Raw genomic sequence first — 22,416 nt, forward strand, 5'->3', positions numbered from 1 at the left:
CTTAGATGCAAGGATTCAGAGTTCAAATCTCGAGTAGAATTAACTCTCAAGTAAATTCGATCTCGATTTAAATTTTGATTCTGCAAATGCTAGGCTTGGTCAGCTTGGAAGTCTAGGCTAAGATTTGGTAGGTCTTGAGTTGGATATAAATCGGATAAATCATTATTCGCACCTATCCTGTAATTAAAAATTAAGTGCCCATATTCGTCCTGTACCTACATTCAGATAAGACAAAGCGGATAGAGTTAAACGGGATAAAATTGTATTTTTTCAAATAAATTAAATAAATAAAGAAAATATAAAAATAAGTATAGTATTTTATATAATATGAAATAAAAATAAGACTTCAAGAACTAGCGTGTAGCAAATTAAATTTCCAATAATAATAGCGCTACTCTAAACAAAGTAGACCGGCCGGTTGGTCTGGAACGTGATAAACCGGGGCTCTGGAACCAGTGAACCGGCTGCGTTTTGGTTCGGAACGGGGGCTTTTTTAATCAGTGCCCCAGATACCAAAATTCCGCGGTGAGGGCGACGGATTACCCTCGTCCTTCTTTGATCCAGGTTCCAACGACGGGAGATCTCTTGCCATTCGAACCGCTTCAGTTCGGATCCTGATATCCTTCTGTCGCCCGTGTAAGCTTCGATCATAATCTCTGTAATTTTTTTTTTTCCCCACGATTTGAAGTGTCTAGAATTGTTCTTCTGGCACATCACTTTCTGTTTTACTATTTTTTTTCTTCCGCATCTTTTTTCCTTCTATATTAGCTATTTATGAGTGTAATGTATAGATTCGAAGGTGTTATTGGTCTCTGGCTCCTGTGGCCTCTTCTTTCCCAATTTCTCGTTGCTCCTGAGGTTGGCACGTTTTAGAATGGGTAATTCGGATGTGATGTTGGATCCGAAAAAAGGCATTTGGGGGGCTGGGTTGCTGAACTTTGTTGATACCTTTTCGTTGTGTTTGTGGAAATAGAATTCTGTTATCTTTTATAAAGCTTGATTTTTTTCTTGTTTTTTTTTTGGATGGGTGTTCATAGGATAAAGACTGATCTGTGCTGGCTTATTTGCTTTAATGTTGTTTCTCATAGAGGTGAAGAGGAAACACAAAACTAAAACTGTCAAAATATGTAAGAAAATCGAAATCTGGGACTTTTTTTTGTGAGAATCAAATTCATTTTTTCTGATATTTCGTTTGTTTTTAGCATCAAATGGTGTTAGATAGTATTATTTTGTATACGGTGGCGGTTGAGAATTTACTCTGACTTCATATATTGTTTGGAAGTGTGTGTTTTTTTATGATCTGCTGTCACCGGAATGCCCAAACGACGCAGTATCGTTTCAGCTTCGGACTAGCGTCTGCAGTGTTACTGACTTGGAAATTTTTTGTTTGGTCCAGATAAATTGTTAGCCCCACTTTTAATCATGAAAGAAACAACAATTTTTTATTGTTATATTTCTTTAATCACGGGCGTCATTTGGAGGTTTTGTTTTTTTTCCAGGATAATGATTCCTCCTTTATGAAAATTTTAGGTGAGGAATTTTAATTTTTTGGGGGAAGTTCTTACTTGCTAACAGGGTAAATGAAGAAACAAGAACATGGCCTTGAAAGTTCTACCTCAAGTAAAAAAAAAATCCAACTTTACAAATTTTGAGATTTATCTAATCTTCACAGCATAAAAACTATTTTGTGTAAACACAAACTTTTTTAATTTAAGATAGCATGCAAAATCACAACATATTATGCTTTTGGAATAGATCCAGGCGCATCCTTAATGTAATTGATACTTTTTAATTCTTTGATTGTGCCACTCCTTATATTTTGTCCTTTCATGTACTTATTGTTAGCATGGTTCTTGGCTCTCTCTCATGCTGATGTCATGACCATCTATTTCTCATTTTATAGGTAGCAGATACTTTGATGGCTGGGCTGGTTAATGTGCGTGTCAACCCTATTTGCCCGTCCTACTATCTAAGGCGGTCTCCTCTTCCTACAGTGATCTTTTCACCATCAATCTCTTCAAGGTTTCCAGAAATCTCACTTAGGCTCTCTTCCAGTATTATGAGAGGCGTCAGACCTCTCACTTTGGTAGCAGCCTCGTTGGAGCCCGCAGAGACTATATCTGGCACCCAGTTTGACAATTCTCATCCTTCAAAAGGTCATTTCCTAGAACTTTTGAGATCTATGGAGGTATGGTTATCTATGATATGATTTTGTTTATCTAGTCTTAATTTTTGAAATCCTATATGCTTTCTTGTTTGTAGAGGTGCTTGAGATCTGGCATAGTGCTGATGCGGTGTGCTTCGATGTGGATAGCACTGTATGCTTGGATGAGGGTATCGATGAACTTGCCGATTTCTGTGGTGCTGGGAAAGCTGTAGCTGAGTGGACAATTAAGTAAATTCCTTTGTGTTGTTACCTTTTTATAAAACGATGGCATATTTTGATGAATTCAGTTTAAGAAGTTTTATTTGATTCTTCGATACTCACAGGGCAATGACTGGATCAGTTCCATTTGAGGAGGCTCTAGCCGCTAGACTTTCTTTATTCAACCCTTCCCTGTCCCAAGTTCAAGATTGTCTAAAGAAGAGACCCCCAAGGTATCAATTTTTTCCCCTTCAAATACATGCTAAAGTTTGGTTTCCGATAGTTATATGGAGCTCCAAGAAAAAGTTTTGTTTATATTGTCACTTCCGATTAAAAGAGTTTCATTAACTCAATTTTTAATGTGCAAGTGATATGTTTTATCATTTTTGTTAGTTGATATATGAATTGTATATATGCTCTGTCATGACACGTTGACTAATGATAGCTCTAATTTTTCTATTATCTTCTTGATTCAAAACTATAATTACTCAAAACCAGTAATTACTATCCTATTTGGTTATAAGTAACTAGTTCCACATGTTTATTTCATTTCATCTTATTTAATCTTAGCTCTGAGCTCACCTAGTTGACCGATATGTGCACTAATTATTTTGCATCATGGTTCTGCTCTTGCTTGTAATTGTGCATCATCATTTCTATTTTTCAACTCATGTCACATTATGGTACGTACGTACACTAAATTCAATCAGTTGCCTAGCAGCCTGATTGATTGGACATAAAGAAATCTTTTTTCCTGATTCTTACAACCAATTCATAGAAATCCATATCGAGCTCCAATGACATAAGGTCGTTACTAGGCTTCTTCTTAATCGCTCCCTTAATCAAAATATTGATCAATTATGGCTATTTCTAAGCCCCATTGGTTCCTGGGCCTATCAGTTTCACGTGAATGAGCAATTTACATGAGAGAGAGAGAGAGGGAGAGAGAGAGAGAGCACCACATCAATCTTAAAGGATAAAATGACATTCTGCAAATTTATAAAAAGATCACAGCAGCAGAACATGTTTGCTTTCACCTAAACTACTTAAACAGGAAAAGGTACACTAATTATATTTATCTTATAGCAGGGCAGGGTGATCCTTTTCCAAAATGAACTTCAATAAGCTTTATGTTGCTAGATATGACGGATTGTCATCCAACAAGTGGTCAAAACCAACATAAATACCAAAATTGAGAAATTAAAATCTCATAAACCCATTAAGAAACATTTCCAGAAAAATTATTGAAGTGTCATTACCCAATTGTTTCATGATAAAACTCATTCAAACCATCATATCATCAGCATATAGCAGAAAAATCCTTTTTGAAGAAACCATGAACTTTTACTAAACCTATGTAACCATATAACATGTGACAAGCTGAAACTATTGATATATAAAACCTGTGACACTCTGGAATTTCATCAACCATGTTCAGTGGGGAAAAAGCAAATACTGAACTCAACTTTTCTTTATCTTATTATGTTCCCTCTTTTCTAAGCATGATGAATTGTTTCCTTAATTGACATAATTTCATTTACCTCCTCCTTTCTGTGTCTACTTGAATTTGCTATTATATTGATTAGGTAAGAAAGACAAGAAGATTTTATTTGATTAAGTGAATCAGATACAGGACATGTAATCAATAAAAACAGAAAAGCGGAAGTAAAGAGGAAGAAAAGAGAGCACAAGTGCTAATACTAAAGGATGCTGATGGAAAGAAACCTCAAGGCAAATTATCAACAAAGCCAGAAAAAAGCAATACTGGTTTCTTCTCAGATTTTCATGTAGAAACACCTTCAAAAGGAATTAAAACACGTACGCAGAATTATACCCCCGAGAAAGGAACAAGAAAAGTCAACAACAAATAACATAACTTGAATGTGCCTTCGAATCTTTAGAAGACTCAGATATATTGTTTCTTTGTAACATGACATCATAACTTACCATATCTCATGAGAATGCTGGTGTTGGCTTATCTTTGTCCTTGTTGCCTGGCCAAGCCAGATTCTTTGAAAAGTTGTTGTCTGGGTAAAGAGTCTTCTTAATCCACATTGTGGAACTGCATACTTGAAAATTGCAGTGTTAATGATAATATCACAAGTGTACCAGTAATGCCATACTTATTTCTGCTTACTTAGTTCTTACACTCTACAACAATTCACCTATAGCTGTTAATGCAGTTCTCTTACCCTTGAACATGTTTCAATCATGCCACATTTGTAGGATTTCTCCTGGCATTGCTGACTTGATCAAGAAATTGAAGGCTAAAAACACTGATGTATACCTGGTATCTGGAGGCTTTCGCCAAATGATCAATGTATGCTTCTTAACTTTTGACATTTATGCTTTATATAAACAGTTATTATAAAAGAATATTATTACCAAAATAATATTTTTTATAAATTTGTGATGGAACTGATATAAACATGAAATGCTAGCTATTTGATTTTGTCTATTGATAAATTTCTTTTCTTTTCTTTTCTTTTAGTCCGTGAAATTAGGTGACAAATGAAGCATGAAAAATAAAAGGGAGAACTTAGAGTTTTGTACCTTGATGGTAAACAAAACCATGGTTACCATGTTTAGCTCTATTTATCATGCATAAAAGGTGGAACAACTGGGTCTTACCTGGGTCTCTGTCATGACCCTGGGCCCCACAGCCGGTATGAACATGCCATTGCCACTACATATCTTGAAATATTGCCCCCATGACCAACCTTACCAAGCCTTGTTGTAGAATGCCACATTACTCATACTTGTTTTGGTGCTGCTTGATGACCCAAAAGCTCAGGTGTACAGGTATAACATTGGCAATGCTTATATTGCTAGAGCAGAAAGTCAATCCCGTAACTCAGGATCAAATGCAGGCCCAAAATTTTGACACCTTGTCAGTCACCTCTGGGCTCTCCTGGTAGGCTTGATTTTCTCCATCAGGTTGTCAAGGTCTAGCAATATCAAACCCAACTAGACCGGTTCTTCCAGCTGTGTGGATTCAGAACTTATCCAAATCTGATCCACCCGAACATAAACAGATACACAAAATGTCCACTTCAAGTCTGGGTCCAAATCCTAGACCTAAAAGATTTCACTCATTTCTTGAGAGGAATGATCTAACAAGAAATTCACTCACTGGCTTGCTGATATTTGGTCAAATCAGATAGCTGATGTTGTGGCGATGGAGTTTCTCCTTTAAGTGTAATCTGTTATGGAATGCCATATTTTATCATAATTGTTTTTTTTTACATCACTTACTTTTTAATTGAAAAGACGTGTTCTTGAAAATTATTAATGTTATGAAATTTTTTTGAAGCCTGTTGCCATGCAGCTTGGAATTCCTTCTGAAAACATTTTTGCAAATCAATTGCTGTTTGGGAACTCTGGGGAGTTCCTTGGGTTTGACACCACAGAGCCTACTTCTAGGAGTGGCGGGAAAGCTAAAGCAGTGCAACAGATAAGAAAGGTCCATGAGTTATCTTTTGGCATAACAGTTTCTTTACACCAAATGTTGCTCAACAATCATAATCTTTTCAAGTATATTGTACTTACAGGCCCATGATTACAAGAAATTAGTCATGATTGGCGACGGTGCAACTGATCTCGAGGTATCTTTTGTTTTTCCGAAAAATTTATATTGGTTCTTTGCAACATTATATTAGAATGGACTCCAAAAATATGTTACTCAACCAACAGAAACAATTAGCTTGTGTCCAGCCATCTTTCTTAGCCATGACTTAACATTATTAGTTATAGATTTGGAATAAACCAAGAAAAAATGATAGGAGATTAATAAAATAAGCTGTTTTCACTATTATGTTTATATTTTTACCCATCAAAAAGGCAAAAGAAACATAGATTATAGATAAGATCAAAGAGAACCAATAACAAAATTAATTTATTGCAAGCGAGATTAAGGTAATGAGCTATAGGGACCTAGATCATAAACCAATGACTCTAGATCAAGGTTCAAAATACCGAGAGCTAATGCCAATCAATAAGGGTGAGTATGGCACATGCCGTATTAAGGATCGTCCCAGCAAAGAATATTGATGGGTATACATGGATGCTACCCAAAGACTCTTGGTATGGCCCTTTTGACCTCTAAACTCTGATTTTCAGTTTTTTATTATGTATTCTTGTCTAAATATATGTTTTTGCAAGAATTAAGATGGGCATATCAAGTTAAGTGTCCTAGTCAAGTTTTTTGCATGTATTGAAGTCATTAACATGCATAAATATCACATAATTTGCATCCTATAATACTTGTAAAACAGATATATAATGTATATTTAAAATTATCAATTGAAATGCAATATATATATATATTGACAATAGTAGCACTGTCAGTATAAAATCATTCAAATGATTACTAGTATTATCAATGATCACGTGCAGTGCACCAACTTACTTCTCTATTTCTTGTTTATCATTTTTATTTTTAAAATTTTCATAACATGGAGTGAAGTGCAAGTTCGTTCAGTCATCTTTCAAAAGAAAACATAGAAAAGAGATATTTAGTCATTTTCTGTTGTGGAGCATTGGTCTTGGATCTACCAGTTGGTTTGCGGGCACGCATGTTTGTTATCTTTCAAAAATTATAAAAGAATTGAAATAAAAAAGCAGTGACAGAAAATTACTTTTTGATACATAGAAAATTACTTTGGGCATTAGGGAAAACATGCAATTGTCGGAATCTCTTGCTTGCTGCTGAATAGAGAAGCATATGTCTCTATAAAAAATGTTATTGTTTCTTAAAACAGATATGATACAACAAGTGCTCGCACAAGTTAGTTTATCTCTGAAACCAGGATGGGGAAAAAGGAAATAGGTCTTCTTATCCAATCACTTAGATGATAGAGTAGTAGTGAATGATGTAAGAAATGAGAAAGATGAAGAGAAATTGTATCTGAAATGGAAAAGACGAGAAGAATCAGGGGGTTCACCTAAAATTTGGGGTAAGGAGTATTATTTAAGCATCTAAATTTAACCATGAAAATAGAAGTTAAATGGAATTAGTGATTGCATATTTAAAATCTTCTTCTTCAAAGTGACTAAAATAACTGGCTGCTATTGACGATGGGTAGCTAACAGAAACCAGCATGATCATAACAAGTCACATACAATGTGTACTCGCATTTCAGTCATCAAATGGCCAGGATGAGTCAATTGAATTGCCCATTTGCGGTAGGTGGAAGTATTCATTTTTATCCATTTGTTCAGTTAATTCAATAGCTAAAATGTTGCCTTTTGAATGAAACTCTATTGTCCAATTGCAAAGCTATAATTTTGCAAGAACATTAAGCCATCTAGTATGGCATTTCTCCTGATAAGGAGGATGTATTAAAGCCGTCATATAGGCGCTCCGAGACAAGCTTTGACAAGGATAGGAACTTAAATTTGTTTTTTAAGACCAATTAAGAGGAGGGGATTTAATATAACATGGAGGAAATTGATGAGAAAGAATATAGAAGAGTTGGAGCTGACAATTAACATAGCCCATACAAGAAAAAGCCCACTCCAAATAGTTGGATATCAGAATTATTCTTATATATGCATTATTATTTATTTTTGCACCCAGAATGCTTATTGGCATTTAAGTCTCTAATATCTTCCATTAACTTTGAAGGCTCGGAAACCAGGAGGGGCTGACCTATTTATCTGCTATGCGGGGGTCCAGATGCGAGAAGCGGTTGCAGCAAAGGCAGATTGGCTGGTCTTCAGTTTCCAAGAACTGTTGACCTCCTTGCCATAGTCAAAGATCTCTATTCATTTTGTTCTGATTTTCTTATATTTTGTTGAGTTGTTCTGCAAGTAAAAGTATTGTATTTATATTTTTCTGAAACATTAGCCATCCGCTTCATTTCGATAAAGATAAAATAATTCAAGTTCCCATACAAAGATGGATCTTGTTCTCTTTTACTTGGTTTTGTAAAGTTTGTGTGTTTGGATTTGAATCTTTAGTGTATGACATGAAGATATGCGGCAAGGGTTTTCATCTTATGCCATAATGCCAATAAGACTTCATGCTGTGCATCAGGGACCTTATTAGATCAAAAATTTGTTATTTGCAATTTAAGAGGATCGAGGACCGGCAAATAATTTTGTCTCCAAACTTGTCCTGTTTCCCATTGTCTCCCTCAGAAATGTAAGAAAGTACTCCCATTTTTCTTTGTTTTACTTGCTCCCTAGATATCTGATGTATGACCTGCTATGTTTGGTTTAAAGGGCAATCCAATTGTGCTCTACAGGGCCATGATCAGTAACTCGCAGCTCCTGGAGGATATAGCAAGCCTTTCTTCTTATCAGAGCTGTAAAAGCCATGCTATTAGGTCTTGTTTGGATTGCTGTCGGTAACAGGGCTTTACAACTTTTATAAATAGAGCTGTTGGTAAGTAAAGTTTTTGAAAGTAGAATTTTTATAAAAAACTATTTGATGTTTGGAAATTACATATCTAAAGTGTTGTATAGTTTTACATATATTTGTTAACTAAAATAAGAAAGTACTTTTGGTATAATAAAATGATAATAAAGAATATTGCATAGTAGAGTATAATACAATATAATATCATATATTATTTTATATTAAAATATTATTATTTTGTATAATATTACTATAATAAAGTGTAATATAATATCGAATATTATAACATAATAATATAACATAATATGATATGATATGATATAATAATGTATTATTAATAGTACAATGTTACTACAACGTAATATAATATTATATAATATTATCATAATTAAGACATAATATATAATATCATATCATATAATAATAATATAATATAATAATAAAATAATATAATATAATATAATGAATTAGAATCTAATCTAATAAAAGATTATAATATAATATATTATATTGTAGTATAATAATATTATATTATTACTAAGTATGATTTTATCATATTGTATTATTATAATATAATATTATTATATTATATTATATGTTTATATTATAATAATATAACATTATTATACTATAATTATATAATACAATATAATATAATGTAATATAATCTGATATATTTTCTTGTTATATTATCAATAGTATATTATAATAATATTAAATCATACATTATATTATCATAAAATAACTATTATCATTATAATAATATAATATTATGATTGCAATGATATGTTACATTATGCTTATAATATAATATCAGAATATATTATATTATAATTATGTATTACTATAATATAATATTATAATGTCATAATAAACTATAATATAACATAATAACATTAATAATACTAATAATAGCAATAATACTAACAATACTAATAATAGTACTTATAGTAATAATACTAATAATAATACTAATAATAGTAATAATACTAAATATGATAATAACTAATAATAGTAATACTAATAATAGAAATAATACCAATAATGGTAATAATGCTAAAAACGGTAATGATACTAATGATAGTAATAATATAAAAATGGTAATAATACGAAAATAGTAATAATACTAATAATAGAAATAATATTAATAATGGAAATAACACTCATAATAGTAATAATACTACAAATAAAAATAACACTAAAATTAGTAATAATACTAATAATAATAATAATATTAATAATATTAATAATAGTAATAGGACTGATAATAGCATTAATACTAATAATCATAATAATACTAATAATAGTAATATTATATAATATTATCATAATTATGACGTAATATATGATATAATATCATATAATAATATTGTAATATTATAACATTATAATATAATATAATGACTTGTGATCTATTCTAATAATAGATAATAATATATTATATTATATTATTATTAGATATTATTATATTAGACTTTTATTGTTATAGTATAATAATATTAAATTATATTATATGTGTATATTATAATAATATAATATTATTATAAAATTATCGTATAATACAATATAATATAATGTAACATAATCTAATATATTATCTTGTTATATTATTAATAGTATATTATAATAATATTATAATAATAATATATTATATTATCATAAAATAACTATTATTGTAATAATATAATATTATGATTGCAATAATATGTTATATTATGCTTATAATATAATATAAAAATTTATTATATTATAATTATATATTACTCTATTACACTATTATTGTAATAATAATATAATATAATATAACATTTTATTAATTTATCATTATTATATTATATTTTAATATAATAATATATTATGATGTGATATATATAATATAAGATATAATCATGAGATTTATTGGTGGGATTTTTGGTCAGCAAAAAAAATTTATTACAACCAAAGTAGCTTTCTAATATTGGCGAGAAAGTATTTTTGTAAAGAATCTTCAAAATATAGCTTTTTTCAAATCGACGTTTTCAGCTTTCTTGCAAAGCCAAAATAGCTTTCCAATTTTTTTGCCAACACTGCTGTACCATTCAAAATTGTTTTGAAGGGCCAAAAAGCGCTTTCTAGCCCACCAAAAGCTTTACCAAATGGGGTTTTAGTCTCCCTTTATGCGATCATGGATCACCTCCACAAGCTTAAAAGAGACTTTAAGATGGTGAAAACCAGGCTAAGCTAAATGATTCCGGCACACATTCTTGCGAATCCACTGACAGAAACTGTAGAATAAATGAAATATGGCATTAGAATGGAGCTGGTTAGATGCAGAAAATGTCAAAACACTGGTTTCTGTCCATCTCCTAAATTCCCGTAGCTGGACCTTCAGCTGAACTTTGTTGACCAAGGTTTCTATTCGAAAAGCATCGGGGACACGCCATGTCCTACTGTACTTACCTAATTTGACTTGCTATTCATGAGTATTGTGAGATCAAATGCCAAATACTGATCATAGTATCTTTTCTCCTTTTATTTTCTTGCAGATCTCAAAATGCAGATGTGATGTGGTAATCTTGTAGAAATCCGAGTCTCTCATCAGTTGATATTTGAAACTGCAGGGAATTCGTCCCTCCACGTCCAGCAAAATTTGTTACCTTTCTTTTTTTTTCTCCCTTATCTTTGACCACATAATACCTTTCATTTTTTGCAAAATTCACCAAACTAATGCTCCATGGATGTGCATGATCCAAATAAAAATTAATAAAAAAGCAAGTCGTTTGAATGCCCTCTAATATATCACATGTTTTTCGAGAAAGACGATGGAGATGCCATTACTAGATTTAAATTCTCGACAAGTGGAGAGAGATGCCAATCCTATCAGCTGATCTGAAACCAGTTGCATGTAAAGATTGCATAGAAAAGAATTTTGGCAATCTACGAATGGTAACTCCTCTTCACCCCAGGAGAAGAACAAGCAGCTGTCCACAATACACAACTGGTGACTGCTGCTGTCTCTGTGATAGCTGAGGCATTAAGCCGTTGGTGCTTTTGTGTATGACGTCGTGTATCCATCACAAAATACATCCACTTCTCGTCACAAGTTCTACCTGAAATGCCCAATGAAACCTGGACATGAGTTTCGTACCCGTTCTGTATGAAGTATCCGTTTTCAGCAAAAAAAAAAAAAAAAAACCTGGACATGAGTGTATAAATCTGAAATGTTTCTCGCACTAAAGAATATACGAGATAATTAACTGTAGCTTGGATGGTTAGAGCACCATCCAGAACCTCCAACATACAGCAGAAAATATGAGCTGATGCCAGCATTTTCGATGTATCCTATGTGAAACTAGACATTAATTCTACAAAAGAGGGGGGGAAACTATATATATATATAAATACCACATATCAAGAGTAGGTAGGCGATCGCAAGAAATCTTAAAAATGATATCTAGAACAAATGTCCACAGCACAGAGATGCATCCCTACATTAAGGTCGAAGTAAACCAGTATTAATTCCCTGGTCAGATTTCCACGACATTAATTAAAGCAAAGAAAAGCCAAAAAAATAACACAAAATAGTTATGGGCTAGCTTCTGCAACACTAAGTTTACAGATAATGCCCTCTTTGTATACTTCGCTCGTGAGATTTGATGATGGGCAACGCTAATCATTATCCCTCCCAATCTGTGACTCGTCTGAATCTTCATCCGAAGATGTGCATATGGTGGTTCGTTGACCTCAGCCTCGCTTGTTAGCATAGTTATCAGGCTCATCATCATCATCCTTCACGGTGTCGTCCAACAAGTTGTCTTGACTTTCATTCTCAAAACCAGCATCAGCACTGCTCGTGCTGCTGCTGAATTGGTTGACGCTGCTGCCGTAGTCTGTGGCACTGCTCCCACCATAGCCACCACTGCTGCCAAAACCACCGGCCGCACCACCAGCACCACTGGCATAGTTATCACCAGCGGCACCACTGGCATAGTTGTCACCACCAACTCCTCCTCCAGCAACACTGTAGTCCCCACCACCACTGCTACCACCATAACTGCCGCCTCCACTGCCGTAGCTATCTCCACCGAAATTACTACCACCGCCATAACTACCACCTCCACTATAGCCACCAGCAGTACCGCCACCATATCCCCCTCCAGCATTGTAGCCATCACCTCCACCATAGCCGCCACCGCCATAGCCGCCACCGCCATAGCCGCCACCTCCACCGCCATAGCCGCCACGAAATCCTCTCCGCTCTGTAGCATAGTTGACTCTTACCATCCGGCCATGAAGATCCTTAAATGGTAAAAAGAAGATGATCGCTTAGTCATGTTAGAAGATAAAGCATTGGATTTCAGATACAAATGCATACTGAACAAAATTTCCACATTTTCTCATGTAATAGTGGATGTCTGCCAATTGTCCTGCATCCCTGATCGAATCTAAACAATTGATAACAGTGCGCATTCCTCAAATAGTTAGTATGCAGAAATATCCATTATAGTAAAAAAAGATGTTTATATTCATGTTAAAAGATGGAGAACTAGATTTTAAAAAGAGAACATGCATCTCAAGCAAAATTACCAATAACCACATCCTCCTGTAGCAATACATGTTTAGTAATTGTTTTGCATCTTCTATTCCAACCTAGAAAATTGTTAAGAGTGTATGGTGAGGAGAAAAATGAAAAACTCATTAACTTGTCATTCAGAAATATCCCACAGGTCACCACCATATACTCATACATAGCTAGTTTTCTCTTCTCTCAACCTTTTTGACTCTACCTTGCATGGAAGTTACCAATACATAGTATGAGTTTCAAGCCAGTGTAACGAAACACCATAAAGTCTTAACAAACTAACCATGGTGGCCTTGGAAAACAAAGCAAATTCACATGCTATGCACATATAATCACCTCCAGTTATGCAATGCATGTGTTAAGTTGAAGACCTGGATTTTTCAGCTTTTTTGCACCATCTTAGAACATCAAATCACAATTGTTATAGAAAACTTAATTCTGCAAATAATCTAACATGTTCGTGCCCATCTAAAAGCTGCTGCTTCAGTAGAGCAAGGGTTAAAACAATCTCCAGCGTGCAGCATATTGTCTGGTTCTCACATCCAGCTTCGATAAAAAATTGTCTTTCCCCACCGTGAACCCCAACAAAGAGCAATCCAGTCAAAAGAGGCAAAGCCTTCTCATATAGAAACTACAAACTGGCAAGGCAAAATACTGGTTCATGATGGTAAGGACAAGTCTGGCATAGGCAGAATGAGGACCAGAAACTTCCAATGCCGATGCCATTGGCAACCCACAATGGTCTACTTTTATTAATTAGCCCTCAAACTTTCCTATTTTCCCATTTTTTAGTACAACAATTTAGACACTGAAAGTCCAATGACTATGAAGGCTTGTGCTTGCCCCATTTGTTTAAACCTTCAAAAATATTAAGCATTATTTCTTCCAATTGGCTCAGAATAAGTCTTGACAATAGAATATGATTTTATGTTTTCAAAAAAAAATAGTAGTTCTACAAGAACACAAACTGAAAGGACATTAAAAAGATCACAAACAGCAAAGACGACCCTATCTTAAGAGGTAAGACTCTGCTGCACATTGTAACAATATCATGTTTGAGGTGAAGCAATTAAGAGATATACAGTGATGGAGATCCTAACATAAGGCAGTCAGTCATCATAACATGACAATGTTTTAAAGAATCAACTAAGTGACTAATGAGATAGAGATCCTAACACAGAACTCTGTCACATGCTAATAATTTTTCGTGTTTGAGATGAAGCAGATGTCTGACTGATATTAGAGATGCCATACAAACAACATAAATCAGCCTATTTTCCCATGTAATGAATTTTATGGGACAAGTCAACATTAAACCAGTATGATGTCCGTAAAAGTCCACAGATGGCCAATATCAAATCTCATAATGATCTAAGACACAATTGATTCTAAAACGTGACGAAGTTTTTTTAACCATTTTCTTTGATTTTTCCACATCCTTAATATTCACCTCATACCATTTACCAACCTTCAAATATCACTTCTGTGAGATCAAAAGACAAAAAACGGGCCCTAACCTTCAAAATTTTAAGAAAACATGCTTAAACATTTTAATTCAAGTATGAGGGGAACATAACCCAAAACAGAAATTACAAACCTTCCTACACAGGTCAATTAGATGGTTGCCACCTAGCACACAATTTGTTTAGGAGAAATGACAGATATTAAACACAACATTTCAAAAAGTTTGCATCACCAAATTAGAGGGTATTATAAGCACACCAAAAACTAAATCAACTAAATAATCCAAATTCTCATTTGAAAACATCATCAACACATCTTCAAGTTCCAGATATTTGTTTATTTTCTTATTCGTCTGTTGTAAAATATAAGCAATCAATCTTTTTTCATTATCATAAATAAATAACAAGAAAATTCAGATAGGCTAACAATGGTCGAGAAGTACATCTTTGTTGTGAACCAGCTCAAAATCGTACGGTTATAATATATACTAGGATAAATGTGTGATGCACATTATCTCCTAAGGGAAAAGTAGGAAGAGAATCTTTTGCCAAAGTCAGTAAAATGGAGCAGGCACTGGAGTCTGCTCTCTAATAAGAACAAAAGAGAAGTCAGAGTTGTCCTTAAATAATGAAAGAGATGGTAAAACACAGAGTCCAATAAGCTGCAGACCCCATGGTAGAGTGGATCTTGGGGTGTGGAGACACCCAAGCAGAGAGTTAGGTTGTGAAGAAGGCACATGGGAACAAAATAGCACATGATGTGCAACAAAGCTAAGGTGTATTTCTGGTAAAATATGAAACAATCCAAAATGAGTATGTCAATGAATGAATACAAAACACCAAATATCAAGAGATAATCATTTAAAACAGTGGCTTTTGTGCACATGTAGCACATGCCACAATTAGCCCACTTGATGAGGGTATTCCATCTTCAACATAAAAAGTTGGCATCCAGGAAGATAGAATAAAACAACACTCAGACCATAGTACGAAGAAGGTATTTAAAACAATTTCCCCTATCAAAAAACTTGCCTCTAGATGGAACTTAATAACAAAACATACCTACAAAGCCTAGGAAGTATAGAATGAGTAGCTCTTATGTGTGTTTATGCAATACATCATAATACTCAACCTTCTCTTATGTATATCCTATGCAACCTTATGAATAAATCGCATCCATATCTAATGATACAATAATATATTGTACTACTTAATGCATTTTCTCAGAGTAATAATAAATATCAATCAGAATCTTAAGGTTGCATGAACTGTATAATTCAGACCTTCATGTTCCATGATTTCCCAAATAGACACTCAACATTCCACTGACTTTTAGCAAGATAAAAAAGAATACCACTGATCATTCGGCATGTTCTGGCCTCTAGTTCACTTTTTCCAAACCCAAAATGAAATGAGATTTAACTGATTTGAGACAATGAATACATTTCTACTTACAGCAAAGCTTACTTGCAGGTTATTTTATGTGATCATTGAAAAACATTGCCAGCATTGAACCCTAGTCATATTTCTCCAAGTTCCAATTAATATGCTACAAGCTATCAAAATCGAAGTACCTTTCCATCCAGCCCAGTAATGGCAGAAGAGGCCTCCTCACCAGATGTAAAAGTTACAAAACCAAATCCCCTGGACCTACCAGTCTCTCGGTCAATGATAACTCTAGCTGAGAAAAGCAACATCTCAGTTAGTTCATTAGCATGACAAGCAAATCGTTAATAAATAACAGATAAGGAACACATGCCTTCCACAACTTCACCATAGCTGGTGAATGCTTCTCTCAGACTCTGATCATCTGTGCCATATGAGAGTCCTAGAGGGGAGATGTAGAAAAATACTAACAGTTAGATACATAAAATTAATGACTTGTAAGGAAAAGAACTGCCAGGAATTCATGAAAAACCTCCAACAAAGAGTTTTGAGGATGACATGGATCGTATTGCTTGATACACTGAAAGATTGGAAGCTGTAGCTTTCTTAAATAGATTCCCAAGTTTATTGGTAAAAGCCATTGTTCAAGAACCTGAAGCAAAAGGAACTGTCAGGTGAGCAGCAAGAAGTATAATTAAATGTAACCCTTGAATACTCTCTATCTTTTGCAATTAGTCGAGATTTGTACTCTAGTAACTACACTACTTTGACATGCAATTGAACTAATCTTGTCAAAACAAATAAGGTTCGGTCTTTTAAGATCAAAGTCCAACCATGAAATGGATAGGTTGAACAGAGTATGCTACAAAGCAGAGGAACAGAACCAGCAAATTAAGCCTATTTAAGCATGCCATAAGAGGACGACACATCAAACAAAACAGAAAATGGCTATATTGTAGAATCACCCAAAAAAGTTCCTCCTTGAATTCATTGAAGGAGCCAAAGAATGCCCAATCAATCATAGTTTTACAAACTGCCCTAATACAGCATGTACTGGCAATGATCAAAGTTAAATGTGATCCAGAACACAATCATCTGAAGTTACTGCAGAACTTTTTTCTGTATATGGAAAACTGAATCAACAGCCAGCAAAGCCAACGACTGATCACCATATGTAGCTAGCTAGCTCACATTTGTAGCAAGTAATATTAAGAAACTGAAATAATTCTAGAAATTCAGAAACAACCGAGCTAACCAGCCAAGTATAAGTAGATGAATTTTTAAAAATAAAATGCTGCAAAATGATTCTTTTACAAATAGTTCCTACAAGTATATGGCCGCTGTCTTCCCTGATTTATAACAATGTCAATCTGCCCACTCTTACAATAAACTATTCAAGATCCTTCCCAAAATTATCATCTATAATGCAACTTCAACTCTCTAACCACATGCAATCAATAAACCAATCTTACCAGGTATGGATAGTCAACTGAGTGCTTATTGTTACATAAGATCCGTTCCCTATTCACTTCCAAGATCTCATGAAATTCTATCAATCAAATGCTAAAAGCACCATAATTTACAGAAGAGTACAGGGGATTCAACAGGCCAGAATCGTCAGATTCATCAAATTTTACCATCTCTGTAACAACAAGAGCTGCTCAAACCAAAACTCTCCTCGATATAGTTAGCAATAGATTTAAATAGTAAAAAAGGGGCACCACTGCAAAAATGGACCTTCAATCGATTCACATGTACAGAAAGAAAGATGCCGATTAATAGCCAAGTCCATAAAAACTAACAAAAATTAAAAATATAGGATAGATAATACTGAGAAATCGATCACAGGAAGTGTTTTTAAGGAAAACAAAGACGAGAATCCATAACATAATCTTCCAGAGGCTCACCGAAAGAAAAAAAAGCAAAAGAAAAAAAAAGCGGCAATGAAGGAGATCCAGGAATCGATCGATTCGACAAGAAACAACACAAAGGAGAACTGCTTCCGAAAGGAAACGAAATCTAAAACTAGGGTTAGGGTTTTGAGCAGTACCTCGGTGGAGGTCCGTTCTCCCTGCTCTCTCTCTTTCGACTCGGCTTAAAACCCGACGTCGGGATTGGGTCAGACGGTGTAAGCGACGGTGGGAGCATATTATAGAGGCCTTGATGTAATCTTGGCCGCCCGCCTTAGATAAATGGTTTTGTGGCCGTCTGATAGAAGAAATCTGAGCCGTCGATTTACGCAGATGGTGGACTTCCGAAGATATTTTTTGTTGGCTTTTGTTTCGTGCTCCTGGAGAACAAAATTCTTAAGCCTGTTCCGAATCCGCACGTGCAATTCACGTGCAGATAATGAGGCCAGTCACGCTTGATAAATTCTGAACTCTAATGCAGTTTTTATTGAGTGTTCGGGGTTAATGAATTTGTTTGGTTGCGAGAAAAGTTATTTGATTAATTTTAAATATAAGATAAATATTTTAAAATTTTTGAAGGTTTTTTTTTTTGGTATATGGTGTTATTTTTTCACAAAGTAAATATATAAACTTTTCTATACTAATAGGGTGAGGTGATCTATTCCAGAGTGAAGAATAAGTTCTTAGCCAAAAAAAATAAAAAAAAGGAAAAAAGAAAAGAAAAGAAAAGAAGAGAGAGAGAGAGAGGTGAAGAATAAGTTAATATTCTTACTCCATGTTAGTTTATTCCACAAGCTAATGCAATGTTTTATGTAAGAGAATTGGAGCAACAAGGAAAGGATTTTTTTTGTTAGAAATCCTGAAAAAGATAAAAAAGGAAAAATGATGCAGAAGACTTGGAGGCCGGTAATACAAGAGATGAGTCTAACAAATTAAAATTTAAAAAAAAGGAGCAAACGTAACTATCAGCATTCAGGAGATATGAAAAATGGAAAGGTAAAAAGAATAAGCATCAAATCCAGCATTCTCTTCTACACCTCTTTTCTCTAAAAATATAAGTTGCTTTAAAAGTTTGGAGAGCTCTTATGACCTGCCAAATATAATTCTCTTATAGTATACCTTAATCCATTGGACCGCATTAGTGAATCTCCCCCATGCATGCATAGGAAGCATTACAAATATAAATATTATACCTAGGGGTGCAAATGGGTTAGGTTAGACTGGATCATGAGTGACCTCGATCCGACCCAATTTCTTGTTCGGGTCCTAATATTGGACCCAGACCCAACCCAATAGAAGATCGGAACGGATCGAGTTAGGTCCACAGCTAAAAGTTTTGACCCAACAGGTCAATCGAGTCAGGTCGGGTTTATGTATAACTCAGTCCCAACCAAAAAAATTTGAGTCTAGGTCGGCTCCAGATCAGGATTGGGTCGGGTTACTATACTTGTCATTCCCTGTACTTAGTTTATTTTACAATAAGTGAAAACTTCAGAAAGCAGGTTATGCAAGGCTTTATAAGTGAAAGTGCCTAAGCATCAAGGATTAATGTCATTATAAATTAATCTAATAATTATAAGATCAACCTTATTAGCTGCAAGAAATTTTTCTATTAACGTATGTGTTACGGGGGAACTTAGCCACCATGCCCCACGTGACCGGCACGCGCGCCCAGGAAGACTACGGCAGCCCCTTGATCCAGCAATCCGACCCCGAGTCGGACACCTTCGGCTCCGCAGCCCGACCCCGAGTCGGCTGCCCCTTGATCCAGCAATCCGACCCCGAGTCGGACATCTTCGGCTCCGCAGCCCGACCCCGAGTCGGCTGCCCCTTGATCCAGCAATCCGACCCCGAGTCGGACATCTTCGGCTCCGCAGCCCGACCCCGAGTCGGCTGCCCCTTGATCCAGCAATCCGACCCCGAGTCGGACATCTTCGTCTCCGCAGCCCGACCCCGAGTCGGACATCTCTCGACAACGACAGGCTATTCCCCAGAGGCACGCCGCAGCCTCCTGCTCCACTACTCCCTGCAACGGTTGTATCTGGCGCTGCTCCACGATCCCCTGTAACAGCCGTACAAGGCGGAGCTCCACTACACCCTGTCACGGCCGTACCCAGCGCTGCCCCACGACGCCCTGTAACGGCCGTGTCAGTGGCAGCTCCATCGTGCCCCACGATGACGAACCCCCCTGAAAGACCCCCCAGCCTGGTATATATGCGGCTGGGGGGAGAAGGGGGGGTAAGCAAGAACTTCCAGAGCATTCTCCTACTTGCTACTATTATCTCTCCTTATCCTCCAATCTCCTCTGACTTGATCGTCGGAGGGCCCCCACAACCCCAGTGGTGGTGCGAGGCTTGCTTGCAGGTTTCCCGGTGGAAGGTGGAGCGCACTCAACACCAACCAAGGCAACTCAAACGGAACCCCGTTCACACCGCCGTGCCAATCGTTCTCGGTTTGGACCACCAGCAACAGTTGGCGCTAGAGGAAGGGCACTGATCTCAGAGCGATCGTAATGGCACGGCGAGGTGGTCGTGGAGCTTCCAATGCCTCCGGTCGCGGGGCCTCTCGCGCCTCCGGCCGGGAGGCCGCTGCGTCTCCAACACATTCTCAGCAACACTCCACCGTTCCACCCCCCATTCAGATGGTCGAAGCCGCTCAGTTCGACCAGTTAGCCCAGCAGGTTCGCACCCTCGCGGAGGCAGTGCAGAACCTGCAGGGTGTGATGTCTCGGGCGCCGCAGCGGGCCCAGGAGCCGCTGCTCCCTGAGCGCTCACCTGTCCTCCTCAACCCGCGCTCCTTCCTCTTCCATGGGGAGGAGCGCCGGCGCGAGGAAGATTCTCGAGCATGGTCCATTCTGCCGGGACCTTCCCATCGGAGCTGCGCGGGGTACGAGAGGCGGGCTCGGGCGCGTTCCCAGACCCCCCAATCCTCAAGGAACCCGCGCTCCAGTCGGTCCCCCTCTCGGTGCTCCTTGTCTCCCACCCATCGATCGCGCTCCCTGGACCGGCGGGTGGACGATCTCCACCGACAACACCAGGTCCTGAAGGGCCACTCCAAAGATCCCTTCGCCGACTTGGAGATTTCCTCCCAGCCGGCGCTTGCCTCGAGGATCCTGCGGACCCCGAATCCGCCGGGGTTTAAAATGCCGGCGATCGAGCCCTATGACGGGGCGGCGGACCCGCGGGATCACGTCGAGAGTTTCAGGACCCTTATGCTCCTCCACGGAGCATCAGATCCTCTCCTCTGCAAGGCCTTCCCGGCGACCCTCCGTGGCCCGGCAAGGGCGTGGTTCGCCGGCTTGGAGGCTAACTCAATCCAGTCCTTCGACCAGTTTACTCGCCTCTTCATCACCCATTTCGCCGTCAGTAGCCGGCGGCGACTGGTCTCCGGCTCCCTCTTTGATGTCCGGCAAAACGAGGGAGAAAGCTTGCGGGATTATCTTACCCGCTTCAACAAGGCTACGCTGGAAGTCCGGAACCTGAGCCAGGAGGTGGCTCTTTCAGCCCTGAAGCGTGGCTTCCGAAAGGGCAGACTCACCTTCTCCCTGGATAAACGCCTGCCGCGGAGCTTTCTGGAGCTGTTGTCCCGGGCGAACCAGTATGCGGACGCCGAGGAGGCGGCCGCCCACCGGAGCAAGGAGGCCGCCGAGATCACTCCAAAGCTCGGAAAGAAAAGGCGAAAAGAGGCACGCCAGAGGAGGAGCCCGACGCCTCAACGTCGGCGCAGAAGCCTGTCGCCGGCGAGGAACCACGGCGCCCTACGCCCTCGTTCTCCGCCCCGGCGCTTCAACCGGTACACTCCTCTCCTGACTCCCCGGGCCCAGATCCTCATGGAAATCAAGGGGCGGGAGGACCTCCCGATCCCGAGACAGATGAAGAAGATTCCTGAGAGAAGGCCCGTATAGGGTTCGCTGGGTAAACCGACCTGGCTCCTACCAGTTGGAGGCCCTAGATGGTTGAGAAATTCCAAGGAGCTGGAATTCCGCTAACCTGCGGATGTATTACCAGTAGAACGACAATGCCAGAAAGACAGTTCAAAAATGTATAACACTTTTCATTTCAATAATTTCTGGTTACAACGGCGTGCTCGTGTGATTACAAGGAATTCCCAGAGGGAAATTAGGGTGTAAAGAAAGTAAAGAAGAGGTGGAGACTCCGAGGAGCTGGAGATCTGGGATCCCGAAACCTCCATCCGAAGCGGCTGCAATCCCACCGGAAGTGGGTGCTTCCAACCGGAGGCGCCATCGACGTCCCGCGAAAAAGACGAAGAGCCAGCGCGGATGAAGAAGAAGTGGACGAAGGAGAAGTCCACACTGCTCCTACCCAGAGGCGCCATCCACGCCTCACGAAAAAGACGAGGAGCCGCCGCAG

The 22,416-nt window shown here is 37.5% G+C and overlaps 2 protein-coding genes across 2 annotated transcripts; one reads left to right on the forward strand and one right to left on the reverse strand.

The window, feature by feature from the left end:
* The first annotated feature begins 499 nt into the window (after positions 1 to 499).
* PSP (3-phosphoserine phosphatase) lies at positions 500 to 8,284 on the forward strand. The gene is made up of 8 exons (XM_008793094.5): positions 500 to 636; positions 1,904 to 2,156; positions 2,263 to 2,395; positions 2,491 to 2,598; positions 4,592 to 4,685; positions 5,679 to 5,828; positions 5,917 to 5,970; positions 7,992 to 8,284. Exons 2-8 carry the CDS (start codon positions 1,919 to 1,921, stop codon positions 8,115 to 8,117), a joined length of 903 nt encoding a protein of 300 aa, XP_008791316.3. The 5' UTR covers positions 500 to 636; positions 1,904 to 1,918; the 3' UTR covers positions 8,118 to 8,284.
* A 3,832-nt stretch (positions 8,285 to 12,116) lies between these two features.
* On the reverse strand, positions 12,117 to 18,296 carry LOC103708259 (uncharacterized). Its single transcript, XM_008793095.5, has 5 exons — positions 18,187 to 18,296; positions 16,669 to 16,788; positions 16,510 to 16,578; positions 16,325 to 16,431; positions 12,117 to 13,004 (listed from the first exon to the last, which is right to left on the reverse strand). The coding sequence occupies exons 2-5, from the start codon at positions 16,775 to 16,777 to the stop codon at positions 12,450 to 12,452; spliced, it is 840 nt and encodes a 279-aa protein (XP_008791317.3). The 5' UTR covers positions 16,778 to 16,788; positions 18,187 to 18,296; the 3' UTR covers positions 12,117 to 12,449.
* Between the last annotated feature and the right edge of the window lie 4,120 nt (positions 18,297 to 22,416).

Source organism: Phoenix dactylifera, chromosome 15 (genome assembly GCF_051530095.1).
Source record: "Phoenix dactylifera cultivar Ajwa chromosome 15, Ajwa_hap1_PhDact_Kaust_v1.1, whole genome shotgun sequence".
Classification (NCBI taxonomy): domain Eukaryota; kingdom Viridiplantae; phylum Streptophyta; class Magnoliopsida; order Arecales; family Arecaceae; genus Phoenix; species Phoenix dactylifera.